Here is a 17,348-nt window from a genome sequence, read left to right on the forward strand (position 1 = left end):
AAAACTTTCATGAAGGTTCTATTGAATCCCTTCAGTAAAGCCCTGCTCTTTCAAACCCTTTTTCAATGCTCCTATGGTAAACAGCAGCTTTGTAGAGCATTATATCGCAGTAAATAATACAAATACAATTTTTGCTTTCTAAAAGATTCTGAGTAATAGTTTCATTAGAGACTAAGTCTCCTGTGGCTCAACTCTCATAATGGGGCCACACATGGCTGACAACAATAATGAAGCCAAGAGAGATGCTGAAGAACTGAGGCAGGAACCCCACAGAGGCACACGTGGGAGGTAGGCACATGGCAGGCTGTGATACAGTGCCCAGAACCCAGCTGCATGCAGTCCCTATCACCAGTAGAGGGCAACAAATCCTATTATCTGCTAGACAGTTCTCTTTAGAGCTATACATTTGGTTTGAAAACAGTAACACAGACTAGTTTTATGCACAAATATAAAAAATTGTCCAATAGCAGATAATTATATTTATGTTATGAAAAATAACTTATTTATATTATTTATATAATCTCTTTTGCCTGTTTTTAAACCAAAATTATATATTTACACTATGTGAAATCACATTAATTAAATTCAAGCATTAAAAATTTCTGTTACAGCAGTTAAGATGGAAAAATATTTAGAAACTTTGAAATGTTAAGAAAATTATAATATTTATACCGTATATACACCTTTAAAAAAGTCCAATATTCCCTGCTTCTAATATTAACCTAATTAGACAGATAACATATTTTACAAAACCCAATAAAATGCATATTATTAACACTAATTATGGCCAATACAATATGCTCACCGATATATTGCATATTCCTATCTATCACAGACAGCAACAATTTTAATTTAGCAATAAATGTTTAAATTAACTAGATTTAAATACCTTTTTATCAGCGTCATCAACTTCAGTGTCCTCATCCTCATGTTGGGATTGTGCGGGGTCTGAAAATGTGGGGCCCTGTGAGTAGTACTGTGAGCTGCGGAACCCATCTTTCCTCAGTTGATCACATTCTGCAGGTACAGAGAACACACATTAGGACATTATAACTACTGACAGATATGTTTACATCGCCTGCCTTCTGGTGAAGCCACTTATATAGGAGACCACAATTTCCAGTCAATGAAGGTGACAGGAAGTATTTAAGAACTTTCAAACATAAGCAGATAGTGTTTATTTAGCTCCCTCTAGTGGTTTGAGAGAAAGAGCATTATTTTGTGATCTTCATTAAAAGTAGTAGCTTTACATTTACATTTATGCATTTGGCAGATGCTTTTATCCGAAGCAAACCCAGAGCAACCTGGAGAAAAGTGCCTTGATCAAGGACACAATGGTGGTGGCTGTGGGGATCGAACCAGCAACCTTCTGATTAACAGTTATGCGCTTTAGCCCACTATGCCACCACCACTCCTTGTAGCTGTGAGAGAGTGAATTGGAAAAGAGATTTGAAAATGTAGATTGAGATGGCTTTGAGTTCTGCTCTCTCTCTCTCGCCCCTTTCACACAGAGGTCCCAGCATTATTCCCAGGAAAAGTTGTTCTGGGAACTGTTGTGAGAATGCAAAATTTGTTAATTTACACTGCAAGAGCTTTCCAGTAATCTATGCTCGCTTTCACACACATTTCGGGATAATCGTATAAAGACCAAAGTGACAGTGTGAAGTATAATGTAAAGCGTCATAAGTTTACTGGAAACCACGTCTTTTCTCTCGAGAAGCCTGCTCTTTCGTCCTCTTGTAAACAAATAAATTGCATAGGTAAAACTAAACTGACGGTTAATTTAATCATCTGTGCGGATGGTGATTAGCTCTCTGGTAGGGAGATTTGGATGTTAGACAATTTTATTGATTATATTTTGCCATTTATATATATTTTATAAATAGGATAAAATATATAAGATAATTTTTGTATTTTCGATGTTATTTGTTTTTGTGTTATTGGCTGCTGTCTACCAACTGAAATGCCTTGCAAGGACAATAAAGATTGAAAGTGAAAGTGCTAACTGTGAAAAGAACAACAACAAAACAAACAAACAAAAGAAATTCACGGTATTAAGGTGCATTGTAATATTATTAATATTAAATAATAGGAAAAATAATTATTTTCAGTGATACTATGCTGCAACAGTTTAGTTGCGCATTCGATTCACTAATCACATTTGTAATATAGTGTGATTCTAAACGGGCCCACCTTCCTAAATATAATGAAAACTAACCACACCGACAAGGTAAAACTCTGCTTTTTTTTCTTCTTCTTCATACATTAGCATTTATTAAAATCAAAAAACATTAGGCTATTCATTTGCCATTTATTTGTTGGTGTTTTTTCTTTTTTTTCTCTGTATGCTTTAAGCACTTTTTAAACTTTACAAATAAAATGTATTAGTAATATACACATTGTATGCATTGCGCTGCAATTAAGCATTGAGAAGCATTGAGACAAATATCATCTTTTCAATCATGATTTCTACAAGAAAAACAGAAATGTATTATTTGGAAACTAATGTGTTAGAAAATATCAATAAATTGATTTTATGTATAGTCAAGTTCTTGCCCTTTATAGTGCTAAAAAAAAAAAAAACATGTATGTTTTTCAAACTAACACTTTTTGTTATATAAGTATTTTTCTTTTTTCAAAATTATTTTACACAAGTTTGGTAAAAATATGTGGTCTTATTTTATGATATACAGCTTGTAATTTTTTTTACATCTACCTGGAAAAAAAAGGAAAGTGAAATGTTACAGGGCATGTTGTAACAAATGCGGGACACATTGTAACATGACCATACAGTATAAAATCCCCCTCCAACAACTTTATGAATAGCCTACAGAAAGCCACAGATCTCCCCTACTTTAGGTTTGGAGTGTTTCCTGCATGAGACAGCATTTTTTTGTCAAAATATACAAACTGCGTAACCATAATTATTATTTTTAAATACCCAAAGTATTCCTATATTGCAGACATCAACCACACCATATATGAGGGGGAGATAAAGTTCAAACATTTGAATGAATGACTGAATGAAAAATTTATTTATTTTATCACGTCAGGTTGTTAAAGCTGTAAATTTAGCCCATTTTTGTTATTTTTTATTACTTAATTGATATTTACAATGGAGACATTAATTTCTTTACTTATATATATATAAAAATATCAGAAAAACATCCTGAATCACACTATGCCATGAATGAAAAAAAAGGCCAAGGATTAGGAAAGATATATGTTTTTTAAAGGCGGTACACCATGAAACTGTTAAATCTGTATTCTGCACACAGACTTTCTCCTTCACATGATAAATCCGTCATCACAACGACACACCCCTCACGGTCTCAGCTCTGCTTTTGTTCACACAGATATGTCCCGGGATTGATCCCGGCAATGTTACTAGGGTCTGATCCTGGGATAAAATTTTCAGGCATTCCTGCACTGGCTTGCGTTCACACAGAAGACTCCCCGGCATTGATCCCACCGATATCCCAGAGCCCAGTGTGAATGAGGTTTCTCTCTGTGTGTGTGTGTGTGTGTGTGTGTGTGTCAGTCTGCGGACTGTCTCATGTTGGCTTTCTTGGCTAACTGTTGCAGATGGCAGTTCTATCCCCTTGGCACACATCCCTTCAGTCATCCAGTGAGCTGCTCATAAACAGATGCTTATTTGCTGCATGTCTTCACTTATTTCCTCATTTGAAATTATGACATTGCACAGCAACTCTAAAAAATGCATAATTTTAAACATGCCTGAGATGGACATTGATCACAGGTATTAATTGATGTCACTGCTCTATTTTTCTCTAACAATCTGGTCTCAAAGAATCAATGTGCCAACCAGTGGACCGCAATAACCTGATTAAGTATTGTGCCAAACTTGTACGCAATAGCAATATGTTGCTTTCCCATGTGCTATGCTAACCATGGCCTAACCACATGTAAATAAGGACAGGGGTCCTGCAATCAAACACAAACAACCACACACCTTAACTTTTCTATCATGGAATGTACTTTCCATTGACTTCCATTCACAGTAAAATGCAACATTTTTCTTTTGAAAGATGTTAAAAGTATCCAGCCAAAAATGATTTCTGAAACACCAATACACAAAGTGTAAAAGCAGTGGGGAGATTCAGTCAGTCTCTGCTTTACGCAAATTCAACCAGTCTTCCTCTAATTCTGCAAAAAACATTTTATTTGCAAAGCGTTTATGGTGTCCTTCAACAGTTATTTGTCAGCTGTCGCTTTAAAGAGACAGTGCAACTTTATAAACGTCTTTAACTTGTCATAAAAAAGAGAGTTGCGAACTTCCTCTATCCCACATGTGTACTCAGTGCTGTTTGTCTTTGCAGAATAAAAGGGCATAAAAGGACAAGATCTTTGACTTGATCAGAGAGAAGAAATAACAGGCGAGTGAGAATAAAATTGTCTCTAAGCTCTACCATTATTCTTATCTCTATATACACTCACCTAAAGGATTATTAGGAACACCTGTTCAATTTCTCATTAATGCAATTTTCTAATCAACCAATCACATGGCAGTTGCTTCAATGCATTTAGGGGTGTGGTCCTGGTCAAGACAATCTCCTGAACTTCAAACTGAATGTCAGAATGGGAAAGAAAGGTGATTTAAGCAATTTTGAGAGTGGCATGGTTGTTGGTGCCAGACGGGCCGGTCTGAGTATTTCACAATCTGCTCAGTTACTGGGATTTTCATGCAAAAGGGTTTACAAAGAATGGTGTGAAAATGGAAAAACATCCAGTATGCGGCAGTCCTGTGGGCGTAAATGCCTTGTTGATGCTAGAGGTCAGAGGAGAATGGGCCGACTGATTCTATCTGATAGAAGAGCAACTTTGCCTGAAATAACCACTCGTTACAACCGAGGTATGCAGCAAAGCATTTGTGAAGCCACAACACGCACAACCTTGAGGCGGATGGGCTACAATAGCAGAAGACCCCACCGGGTACCACTCATCTCCACTACAAATAGGAAAAAGAGGCTACAATTTGCAAGAGCTCACCAAAATTGGACAGTTGAAGACTGGAAAAATGTTGCCTGGTCTGATGAGTCTCGATTTCTGTTGAGACATTCAGATGGTAGAGTCAGAATTTGGCATAAACAGAATGAGAACATGGATCCATCATGCCTTGTTACCACTATGCAGGCTGGTGGTGGTGGTGTAATGGTGTGGGGGATGTTTTCTTGGCACACTTTAGGCCCCTTAGTGCCAATTGGGCATCGTTTAAATGCCACGGCCTACCTGAGCATTGTTTCTGACCATGTCCATCCCTTTATGGCCACCATGTACCCATCCTCTGATGGCTACTTCCAGCAGGATAATGCACCATGTCAAAAAGCTCGAATCATTTCAAATTGGTTTCTTGAACATGACAATGAGTTCACTGTACTAAAATGGCCCCACAGTCACCAGATCTCAACCCAATAGAGCATCTTTGGGATGTGGTGGAACGGAAGCTTCGTGCCCTGGATGTGCATCCCACAAATCTCCATCAACTGCAAGATGCTATCCTATCAATATGGGCCAACATTTCTAAAGAATGCTTTCAGCACCTTGTTGAATCAATGCCACATAGAATTAAGGCAGTTCTGAAGGCGAAAGGGGGTCAAACACAGTATTAGTATGGTGTTCCTAATAATCCTTTAGGTGAGTGTACACTGCTATTTGTCCTAATTTCTTCCAGACTTTCTCTCTGCCATCTGAAGGCCTAAAGTCTGTATTGTAGTAATATGACCTAAACACCTGTGCCTGTATAATTTATTAGGCATCACACCGGCCACCTGCACCACTAAATCGGTCACTAATGCTCAGGTTACATTTAAATTTCAGAGACTGATTCCAGGCCAGAACCTATTTATAAAACCCAAATCTTCACTGCTCAGAGAGGCAATGCTAAGCTGATCCCTGGAACAGTGCCCTAGCAACCTGCCACTGATGTCACTAACAGGCCGTTTCACAGGTGTCCAGTGAGAATATTAGAACAGCAAATGACATCATGATATTCGTTCACCTGCTGCTGTGTCTGTTTTTCCCCATAGCACTGCTGATGTCATAGGTGACTGTAACGGCAGTGTACTTTTCTTACCTCTGAGGGCTGTTTTCAGGTTAACTTTGGCCTGATGGTGCAGGTCTTCCACACAGGCAGGTCTGGAGCCTGGCAAAAAGACGTTATCTTGCTGGTGCCATGGGGCAGTGTAGTGCACGGTCCATTTTTTCTCTTCATCCAAATTAGACACAGCTAAAAAGGAAAAAACATTAAAATCGTATCTAACACCTGTTGTTTACTGTTGTTAAACTCATGACACTTAGCACAAATAATAAATATGAATGCATATTACACAAATATACATTTTAGGCTTTTTTTAAATGAAATATGAAATTGTACGTAAACTCTGTTGTTTACTTTCGCTAAACCCATGATACCTAACACAAAGAACATTCACAAACACATATCACACATTTGCAAGTGACTGCCTCCAAATGTGTCTATTTGTGGACTCATCATGAGTCAAAACAGAGCTGACAGGTCTCCTGTGTTTTCTCATTTTTATTTAAAACTGCTCTGCTCTCGTGCTTTTCACAACCCAGCAACCTTTTAACTGAGTGGACCCTAAAGAACTGGCACCAGAATATGGCCCAAAGTGAACAGGAAGACTATCCTATCTAACACAATAGCAGAGGCGTACATGGGCTATGATGGGCCTGGGTGACAGGGAAACTTACGGAAAGACCGCTGGAGTTCAAACCTCCAGCTGTCCCAACAGAAAACAAACGAAAAGAACAAGCTAGGCGTTAGAAAAAAGAAGGGAAAAAATGAGGTGGGGATTTTCTCACAGGTGCAAGCAGCTATCTGTCCACAGGTGGTACTGTGCCGTTAGGACATGATGGCCCATCATGCGAGAGCTGCCAGACTGACATGCGGAGTCCATTGTGTTCATTCATGACTTTCAATACAGAAGTGATTTCTCACTCTCAGTGAGACTCACACATACTGTTGCGTGACTGCAAATTCATGTGTCCTCCCTCTGCTCCAGAATTCCTTTCACAAGTTGCAAGATCATTTTTTAAAAGAAATTAAGACATGTTTTTTCATTCCCACTCCAGGCCTTTTCTCAGTTTTTTAACCACAACATCAACACCAAGTCTTTGAACTTATTGTTGTTTAAATCAGCACTGGGCTTCAAAGGGACACTTTATCTTCAAAGACATCAACTGTGAATGTGGAGACATCAGAGGAGACAAAGCACATGGGAGGATTCAAAGGGTATTCAATACTGAGCCAGAATACATGTCACAACACAAAATTTACAACATTTGTAAATGATCATTCAGTAATACAGTGATCATCTAACAAATGCTTTAGGTTAAAAGGAGCTCTCCGTTTAGGATTCCCTGCTAAAAAAATCCAGTTTAAGCTGGTAGCTGTGTGGTTTCTAATGGGGCTTTTCCACTGCATGGTACAACTCGACTAAATTCGACTGAGCTCGCTTTTTGGGGGTTTTCCCACTTTGGATAGTACCTGGTACCTGATACTTTTTTAGTACCACCTCAGTCGAGGTTCCAAGCGAGCCGAGCCGATACTAAATGTGAAGTCAAAATCCTGCAGATCACAAATTGGTCAGGGAGAATCGTCACTACCAGCGTCACTGGATTTCCAACACGCGTCATCAACCCGCTAGTTTTAAATTTAGCAGCAGCGATAAAAGTATAATTTGTTCACGCGACTTTCGAATTGTGAAAAAAGAAATGGCTGTGCGCATAACCACGCTGTGGTCAATACACATGGTGCAGACGGTCCACTCGTTAGCGATGAGCAAAATGAAAAAGTCTCTCTGGAAGTGTATCAGCTGTTGGCCACACACGGCTACCACCGGACCTACCAACAGTGTGGGGAAAAGTAAAAAAAAACTTAAAAGTGACTACAGATTCATCAAGGAAAAGTGGAGGTGGTTTGACCAAATGGATGCTATCTAAATCAGTGAGCAATGGGAGGGAGAGTGCCCTGGACTCGATGGAGGATGGTATGTTATGTTAACTCTATACTCTGCTTGAAAGCTTCACTTTATTTAGTTGACCAGCTATTGGAAGCTTGCTTCTAAAACAACCAGGCTAATTTAACTGTTACACTTGTATAAAATCACCATGCAACAACTGCTTTATGCAGCACAATGAGCTAGTAGCTAACAGCTAGCGGTTGTGTTATTGTTTTGGTCAGTTTGTATCGTGTTTAAGATGATGTCGCAGCAGTAGAGATGGCGCAACTATGACGACCAGCCAATAATCCCACCCACGTTGATGTAGTACTAAACAGCAATGGAAATGCAAGCTCCGAAAAGTAAAGCGAGTCGAGTTGAGGCGAGTCGAACCGTAACGTGCAGTGGAAAAGTGCCATAACAGGTATAAACTGGTCATTAGCTGATGGAGGCTGGTTATTAGTTGGTTTACCAGCTACCATGTTCCAAAACCAGCATTGCCAAAATAAGTTGGTTTGACCAGCTGGTATTTGGTTCCTTGCTGATCCGAGATCATCTACAAATGATCAGCTTTAGAGGAGCAATAAACCAGCTTCCATGTTCCAAAAAACAGCTACCAGTTTATGCTGAATTTTTCAGCAGGGCATGAATTAATTGCTAAAACCATGTGGGGGCCTCCAGAGATCAAGGTTCATTCTATTTGAGGTTCTAGGATGAAGCACTTTGATTTATCAGTGTATTAATTAAGTATTTGGAACACAACCAAATTATAGATTTGCCCAGAGAAAGTGGCCACAATCGAAAATATAGAGGCATGGAGTTATAATTTGTGTTGCCTCGGGTTAGCATTTAATGTTATGTGATCATGGTGTCATCTGTGTGGTAACAACTAAGCATGTCAATAATCTATTAATAGTGACCAGCTGACTCACATAGCCATTGCCATTTTCAACAGAAATGTATAACACCCATCATTCACAAAGTTCTTCATATCCACTACCTTTGCGTTCTGCATTTATTGAATATTTCGGCAAATTGGATTATGATTTGTGCTTCCAATAGTGTATTTATAAAATATTTGAAGGAAGGGTGTTAAATATGCCAAGTTAATCTTATCCTTCTGGGCATATATTTGCTCAAGGCCAATGCCAGTTATGGTCCGATTAAACATGGACGAATCCGAGCTACTATTGCACTATCTAGGTCTGATAGTTCAAATTTGCTCAAATCTGACTAGTATGACTTCAGACAGACTTAAGTGTTCACATGACATTTTAAAACGCTAATTATTGAGTCCATCTGACAGTAATCAAACTTTTAAAGTGCATGTAAACATACTCTGAAAGCCAAAACATACTCACTTACAAACAAACATATGCTACTATGATCAGCAGGACCATTTGCAAAATTACAGAACGAAAGAGAGCCATTTGAAGTGCCTACAATAAATATTAGATGATTGTAGAATGGGCAATACACAATCACCCTTAAATTGCCCATTAAACTTCAGTGCACATTGTGTGGAGAGGAGAGCATAAAGCAGGAAGCAAGAACAAAAATATTGGGCGAGTGACAAATGGATGGACTCACCCGCCCAATCTCAGCTTAGAAGATCAATTATCATCGATGACAATTTACACACAATTATTTTACTGTGCTCTACAGTATATGTTATTTTAAGGCTTGCCAGAAATATTTAACATTATACTGTATTTCTGATTAAAGCATTTAACTGCAAAGAACTAAAGCTCTTTATAACTTGCAGGTTCAAGTGTGAAAGTGTCTTCCAGATACTGTGGATCTATGTTGAAATATGAAACCAGAGTGAATGTAAAAGCTGCACACACAACCACAGATGCATGTGACAGGGTCTTTCTCTAGCCATCGTAAGCAATGCGTTCACAGGAAATAAGTTGGCTTTCACTGTTAAGATTTACAGGTTTAGAGATCTATAGCATTTGTAAAGTGTAAACTTAAAAACCTGACAATCAAAGCAATGACCTGTCAGACATAATCTGAGATCATAAGAAAAAACACATTCAAATTCCACAAATGATCAACATCTTCTAAATAAATCATTAGCTGATAGATAAATACAGTGCAGAACTATCCTGCTGGTCAAGGCAGGTTTATGCTTGTTAGTGTTGGTCTAGCTGATGGACCAGCATAGACATGTTGTTCATCAGCAAAACAATAAATAAAAATGCTGGTCTTTGTGATGAAGCTGGTTAATCGTTAGCTGGGGTGGACACCAGTACACCAGTATCCAAAACATAACACTGGTAACCAGCTATACTTGGTTACTCCATGTTAACAAAACTAAAAAGAAATGAGTCTGAAAAATTATTGCATATATACAGTAGTTCTTACCCTTGCATTTGAAGTATTTAATGACGGACTTGAGCGAAGTCCCGATGAACACCATTATTCCAGTGTGTGTGTCTGTGTGTGGCAGGTGGACACTGTAGAATTGTCACAACCTCCCAGAATACGGCAGATCTGGACAAGTAGTGTGTCGTCAAGCTTCTGTCCCCTCGCCAACTAGTCTGACACACACCCTCAGCCCAACCCTGGGGAACACCCCCTCCTCCTTTACACACACACTCCCTGGGGCTCAGAGGATGGGGTGTAGTAGATCCCCCTCTATTCATCTGTGCCTCGGTTACCAAGGAGCTCTCCTTTCACTCGTTCCGCTTCTCTCTCTCTCTCTCTTTCACACTTTTGGTTGTGTTCTGCTTATTCAAAGTATCTGCCCTATCCTCTACTCTAATACACTTGAAACACCATAGGAAAGAAACACATTGAGCTCAAATGGGGAGCAAGTGGAGGCTTTTGCTCAATTTTAATCTCATTATGTCTTCTAGAGAATATTATAGAAGATATCCGTACAATCCCAAATACAAAATTCAGCAATCAAAACAACATCTCAAACATTTCTTCCATGAAAAAATGGTCTGTGCTATGTAATCCACATTCATTTAAAGCTCTTTACTCTTACAGTATGGCTACAATCTAATATGTAGCCAAATATCCAAGATTGTAGTGACTAAATTAATGTATTTCAAAATAAACCATTGAAAATCAGAATACATGTGTCTATTTTCATTTCGCCAAAGGAACTTTAGGTGAATCATCTGAGACAAAGATATTTAAAACATAACTAAGAACTCCACAAAATGTTCCTCTCTCTCCACATCTTTGGACTACGATGCTGTGCATGTATGCTTTCAACATTCGCATATGTGTGTATCCATCTCATTCTTCGCTGAAGGACAGAAGGAGTGGGTCTCCTAATGATATGCTGGCTAGTCATGTTAGAACACAGCCACTGAATCTAGATCATTGGAATATAGATCACACACACACACACACACACACACACACACACACACACACACACACACACACACACACACACACACACACACACACACACACACAATCTGCCCATTGTCTACATGTACACACAGACACACACCATGACCCGTTTCTTTTCATTTTGTGAGGGGTTTAGTAGAGTCTGAATGGATGGGGGGTGATGGGTGGGTTCATTTGGACATGAATGGGGTTGCAAATTATTACTTGAGTTGAGTGTATCCGATAGCAGGTTTATTTTAGTTTTGAATTTGTTTTCTATGTTGTTTCCAATTTTCCTTTCAATTTATTTTCATTTGTTTTCATGCCTTGACTGATATTTTTAGGCCATGCCGACATGGATACGCTCTCCATCCATGCTGCTGTTTACAAGGGATTTCCAAAAGATGTTTGTCCACACGAAAACATATGAAATTTTAATTCGGTTAAATACAGTCTGAAATGCAATCGTCCTCGTGTTCCATCACCGGACAGCAATTCAATGTAAATTTCCCTTTGCCTTTGAAGGAATGCAATGTGTGTCATGGTCCTGTCACTCTGTTAGTCTGGGTTTTTGTCTAACAGGACTGTGGTATTATCGTCCCATGTCTGTCTTGTGTTTCATTGTGGTTTCAGTTCTATTCCCTGCCGTACCCTCTTCGGTCTGTCTTGTTTCATGTCGGGAGCATGGTGTCTAGATCCTGACTACCTGTCTGGTTCGGATTGGGTCTGTGTCGGGATTCAGACACTCATGCTCCATGTCTGTCTGTTATCTTATGTCATCTTGGCAGCATGCATTTGCGTCAATAGTTTGTCTGTCGCTCACGAACACGGGTGCGCCTTTCATTGCACTTGCGTTGCGCACCTGGATCACGAGCTGTATTCATGTTGTGTAGAGGTTCGCTCACTTTGGTCTAAGGTGTCAGGTGTGTGTGTGTGGCCGAACTCTCGCACAGGTGTCCTGTCTTGTTTTTGTCGCCTGTTGTGTGCATCGTGTGCCTTTTGTACGCTCAGGATTCATTTAGTGTGAGAATGTGTGGCATGTGTTCTCTCGTCTTGTTTGTCGGTTGGCATGGGATATATTGCCTTATTGTCTTATGTGGCATTCAATTGTTTTGTTGTCTTGTGAAAGTATGTGACCTTGTTTTACATCATACCCTGCCTTCTTCTTTGCCCATTATTAGTTTCTTAGTCACACCAGCCGTGTCTTGTTAACCTGTTGATTTCTCTCCCTATTTTAGTCTCCTCGTGTTTGCTGTCCAGTGCCAGTTCGTCTTGTTTCCAGTCATGTTTTCCATTCGGTCCTGGGTGTTTGTTTATTCCAGTCAGTCTGTCAGTTGGTCTAACTTCATGTCCTATTCATCCCTACCCGGTCCGGTCTGTCATGTTTCCCGCTGCATTCTGCCCCAGCCCTGGATTACCTTTTTCCCATACGGGGTAGTTTGTGTGTGTTTTTCAACTCTGGGTCCTGTCATTCTCTGCATTCCATACAATGTGACGTACAAAGTAAACTGTATCTTTAACAACTCTATTAAAGTAGATAGCAGGCACAACAACGCTGCTACAACATGGGCTGCCATCTTGATTTTTTGGGTTGGATGGATCAAAGGACTGTCACATGGCAACCAATATGTCATCGTTTCCCCTGTCCACACTATAACGCGAAGATGATGTTTTCAAATTTATCCACTTGTGAGAGTGCTTTTGAAAAGCTCAATTTTTGTTGTCAAAAACAGTGTTTCAGTGCAGACGGAAAGCCAAAACATAGATATAAAGATGCATTTTCAAACGAAAATGTATTAGTGTGGATGTGGCCTTCAGTTTTTCTAGTTTTTTTTAGTTTATGAAAATGTTTTCATTTAGTTTTTCTTAATGCTAAAAACACAGAGGAGATATGTCTGTGAATAAGTGTGTGTGCATATGCCACTCGCTTTTACTCACTGCCAAATTCAAACAGTGAGGCTTTTCTCTGAGTAAGGCCCATATCCACCCTCTTCCTCTATATCTCAAGACTTTTCTTTGTGCATGTGTGTGTGTGTGTGTGTATTACAGAATCACTGTTGTGTGTATGTGTTCCATGTTGTCTGGCACGAGTACAGTATTAGGATTATGCATGCTTGTGTGGGCAGCAGTAATTAACACGCTATTGTTTAGTTCTTACTTCACAGACAGGGTAACATATCTGTCTGTCACTGCAGGATTAAAGCCATTTCTGACATGATCACTGTCTGTATCTGTATTCATGCATGTGTACACAGTGTCATAGCCTATATTTCCTTTCTATAACACAAATGGCAAATGTTTATGTTTATGACAATAAAAAACAAGTGTAACTAACTTGAGTGCCATTTGCAAAAATAACTGCATGTTCTCTCATTAGTGTTAGAAATCTATTCATGAGATTTTAGGGGGACTTTTGAACACCACAATATTTACTCATGATATTAATTTTCATCTATGAATATTCTCGTTTCCAACTTTCCCTGTCCTTTCCTGAACCTTGGTACTCCCCCATTCCCTTTGTTGCCATTGCTTTTGATGGCTATTAAAATAATCCTCATTGATTTTCTCCTTCTCTTCCGTTCCTGTGAGTCTGACCTTAAAAGCACTCATGTGTTTTATCCTAAAAAAAAGAGAGTGAGAGAGAATGTGTGGCAGCTACAAGAGACCTCAAACCAGCACTAAACCTGTTCTGATTGTGTTTATTCAGTGTACTGAGGTCAACTCTCACACATACTGAACATAAACACAGCTGTCTCTACAACTCTATTATCACTTATACAGATATTCTGCATTTTCAATCAGCAGAAAGGTATAACTTCAATCTGTAAAGAAGAAAAAAAAGTTTAATATTTTTGCATGCCAAGTCATCTCATGCCAATCAATTCTTCACCTCTTAACCACCTTCACTGTAGCATCAGAAATTCACAGAGTATGCAGAAGTGAAGCACAAGAGAGGTAGGAGATGTGTTTTGTAGATATGTATGCACACACAAATACAGGCTAGCTGGGGTGTTTTTTTCTTCAATAGTCGTCTGATTGCGGTTATTTGATCCAACCGGGTTATTTTATATAATCGTGATTATTGTGCACTTCAAATTCCAATCACATTCTACTGCCAAATAATGGAATTTTAAGCGAATATAAGTATAAATGCCATTAACAGCGTTTGTGTGTCTTATTCAATTGAACTTTGACCATCTCACTGAGCCGCACAGAGGACTGCACACAGAAGAGTTTAACCACTTCTAATGCACTGTCTGTGGAGGTTCGCGCTAAACTCCTGCAAAAATATAAACATATACAAACAGTATTAATGACACAAAATGACACAGGGGAGGAGATGCCCGCTTACTCTCTTTATGTGGAGATGATAGGATGAAAAAACAAAGAATCTCAGAGGTCTTCCTTCATGCAAAATAAGGACCAGTGGTTTTAATTATAGAGCCTTAAAATAATATGTGAAAGTGAAGAATTTAGGACAGATATATTTTACTATTGAAATATTTTGATATTTAAAATGTACTTTTTCATGTTATTTATTCAAGTTTTTAAAGCCTTAAAAGGAAATTATACCTCTTTTTTTTTTTTTTTTTTGCCAGTTTGTAACCTAAAAAAATGGTGGAGAATTTCCATTGACTTCTATTGCTTTATATTGTTATATTGAGCTAATTATATTAGCCCTAAACCTAACATCATATAAACTAATGAATGTGCTGGTCCCAAGAATGTAGGTAATTTCAGGTTTTACTGTCTTGTAGGGACATACACACTATCATATAACTTTTTTATTTATTTGTTAATATTACTTGTTTCCTCCATTTATACTATTGTAATTGTACTTAACTTTTTTCTTTATTTCTTTCTTTTTCTTTTTTTACAATATGTCATATTCTGCAGCTATGCTGAAAGTGCCAATGCTTTGGCAATACGTATATTTTTTTGTCATGCCAATAGTGCGCATTAAATTGAATTGAAAAATAAATTGAAGAAGAGAGAGTAAACTTGACCATTAAGACAAGAAAATAAGAGGTTAGCCACAGTGCAGGCCTGGTGTGAAGCTGACGTGATCATCAATATGAGTCAGGGCAAAGCTTTTGTAAGCACACACGCGCACGTACGCATGCATGCACGCACGCACGCACACACTATTCTATGCTCTCCCTCAAAATTCTGCCTCTCCTTTAGTCCCCAAACACTTTGTGTTTACCCATAACAAATCACTCCATCCCTCACTATAAGATTCAGTAGCTGTAAAACATGTATCAACAGTCTACAACCATGACACAAGATAAATCTGCATAAAAACAATCATTGCATACTTGGTACTGAAAGGAAGTCAATAAACGGCTAAAGGGTTCGAAAACGTATGAAATCAGCTCAAGGCTATTAGCATTTAGTTTGATTTGCAGATAAGGCTTCTTAAAGAGGAATGGCTGCTAGGCAGGACAAAAACACCCAGACAGACTACTTGAGTTTTTGGCATAGCACAAATAAATTCAGTTGGCTTATAGAGGTGAAAATGAGTCTCAAGCTATGTCTGGACATAGCGTGTCTGCATGAATGTGTATGTGAATATAAAAGGTCAGGCACTGTGTTGAATAATAGTCTTGGGTCTAATGGAGGAAAACCAGAGAAAGATGAAGAAAATAAATAAATTACTTTGAAGTGGAATCATTCAGAAAGCCACACCTTGGTGAGAACACAGAAAAGCAGAACATGAAAGAGAGATGCAGGAAAACACATTTACATTTACATTTATACATTTGGCAGACGCTTTTATCCAAAGCAACTTACAGAGCACTTATTACAGGGACAATCCCCCCAGAGCAACTTGGAGTTAAGTGCCTTGCTCAAGGACACAATGGTGTTGGCTGTGGGGTTCGCACCAGCGACTTTCTGATTACCAGATTACTAGTAATGTGCTTTAGACCACTACACCACCACCACCACTCCAAAGGGGAGTGGGAAAGATCCACTACCCTTTCAAAGGGGAAAGATCAGAGCAAGAGTTTACATCAATATTTATGTCCCAAACACTCCCTCTGTTCCCTTTCAGATCAAATTTCAATTTTCTTAATTTTTTTTTTTGGTGAAAATTTGCATAAAAAAGGCCTACTTACAGTTATCTCTGAAAATTTTGCTAAAATAGGAGAAACTTGGTAACAAAATGTCCCATCTGCTTTCTACACTCAAGGAACTAACACATTTTGCTTCTTTATCTGCTTTCTTGTTTAAATGAGAACAACCACTCTGGCTGGCTATAAATAAGGCCAACGGCAGTCTGTTTTGTGAACACAAACAGGCGTGCAATGCCCAGCAAGTTGTCTTTTCTACAGGGCACCAGGTGGGGAGCTGTTAATGTGTCCCCCCAAACATTAAGTCTTTTCAGCGGGTTTCTCTCGGGAGTTGAGCTATTACAGCAATTTGTTTGGACATGAAGCCGTTTTTTATCCAAACATGGTAAGGGTAGTAATTCTGTCTGTTTTGTCAATTAATTGTGAGGTGATTTAAGGGTTGCCTGTAAGTGATTTGTGCCACTTTCAGTTCTATAACATTGGAGTTGTGTCTTTTAGTCCATATTTTTTAAGGCCATTTATATGCTACCATAGCAGATGTATGCACCAAAATTTCCTTTCTGTTCTGACCTTGCACTCAATAATTTTGTCCAATAAAATTCTCTCTAGAATGTGAATGTCATGCCCCCTTATACCACAACTTCTGTTTTTGTGTCTCTGCATGAGGATGCCATTTACAGCCTCTGTCAGAGGCAAGCCATTAGAAGGAGAGAGATAATGAGGAAAACCTTTAGTTTGAGCACTGATCTCATGGCACCTCATCACCTGAGCATGTTCCATTGCGATGATCTGCCAAAGTACACAAAGCTCTCCATTTCCCCAATGCACAAAGCACACAGCCAATCAGATGATGTACAATGCAATTGTGAAGAATGGAAACAAGTGAAACCCATTCCCTAATAAGTTCTGGCTGGATCAGTAGACCTCTCACAGG

The 17,348-nt window shown here is 38.9% G+C and overlaps 1 protein-coding gene across 5 annotated transcripts in view; it reads right to left on the minus strand.

Annotated features, from left to right (window-relative positions):
* The window catches only part of LOC127622262 (NHS-like protein 1), a 125,222-nt gene that overhangs the window by 18,612 nt on the left and 89,262 nt on the right, over positions 1–17,348 (minus strand). For 4 of the 5 annotated variants that reach the window (XM_052096298.1, XM_052096300.1, XM_052096299.1 and 1 more), the window contains exons 2-3: positions 6,095–6,247; positions 890–1,017 (exon numbers count right to left, since the gene is read on the minus strand). In XM_052096298.1, the coding sequence (XP_051952258.1) occupies positions 890–1,017; positions 6,095–6,247 (281 nt within the window). Of the gene's footprint in view, positions 1–889; positions 1,018–6,094; positions 6,248–10,352; positions 10,410–17,348 lie in introns of those variants that run through there. The other variant, XM_052096301.1, reaches the window with a different exon arrangement.

The sequence above is a fragment of the Xyrauchen texanus genome, chromosome 28 (genome assembly GCF_025860055.1).
Source record: "Xyrauchen texanus isolate HMW12.3.18 chromosome 28, RBS_HiC_50CHRs, whole genome shotgun sequence".
Classification (NCBI taxonomy): domain Eukaryota; kingdom Metazoa; phylum Chordata; class Actinopteri; order Cypriniformes; family Catostomidae; genus Xyrauchen; species Xyrauchen texanus.